This window comes from Camelina sativa, unplaced genomic scaffold, assembly GCF_000633955.1.
Source record: "Camelina sativa cultivar DH55 unplaced genomic scaffold, Cs unpScaffold12087, whole genome shotgun sequence".
Lineage (NCBI taxonomy): Eukaryota > Viridiplantae > Streptophyta > Magnoliopsida > Brassicales > Brassicaceae > Camelina > Camelina sativa.
This window is the reverse complement of record NW_010933129.1, coordinates 1-360: the sequence shown is the minus strand read 5'-3', so window position 1 is coordinate 360 and position 360 is coordinate 1. Positions and strand designations below refer to the sequence as shown.

The 360-nt window shown below is 56.4% G+C and overlaps 1 protein-coding gene across 1 annotated transcript; it reads left to right on the top strand.

The window, feature by feature from the left end:
- Positions 1 to 6: 6 nt before the first annotated feature.
- Positions 7 to 351, top strand: LOC104775318 (mitochondrial uncoupling protein 6-like; the record flags this gene model as incomplete). Its single annotated transcript, XM_010499459.1, has 1 exon — positions 7 to 351. A coding segment is annotated over one exon (345 nt), but the record flags the coding sequence as incomplete, so codon positions are not given.
- Positions 352 to 360: the final 9 nt, after the last annotated feature.

The window sequence follows — 360 nt, the reverse complement described above, 5'->3', positions numbered from 1 at the left end:
TACAAGAGCGTTGTGGACGCGCTCGAGCGGATCGTAAGGCAGGAAGGTGTATCAAGCTTATGGCGTGGCTCGTGGCTGACAGTGAACCGTGCGATGATCGTTACGGCTTCTCAGCTCGCCACGTATGATCACGTCAAAGAGATCTTGGTCGCTGGAGGCCGTGGGACGCCGGGAGGGATCGGAACGCACGTGGCGGCAAGTTTTGCGGCGGGGATTGTTGCGGCGGTGGCTTCGAATCCGATAGACGTTGTGAAGACGAGGATGATGAATGCGGATAAAGAGGAGAATTACGGTGGACCGTTGGATTGTGCGGTGAAGACGGTGGCGGAAGAAGGACCGATGGCTTTGTACAAAGGGTTT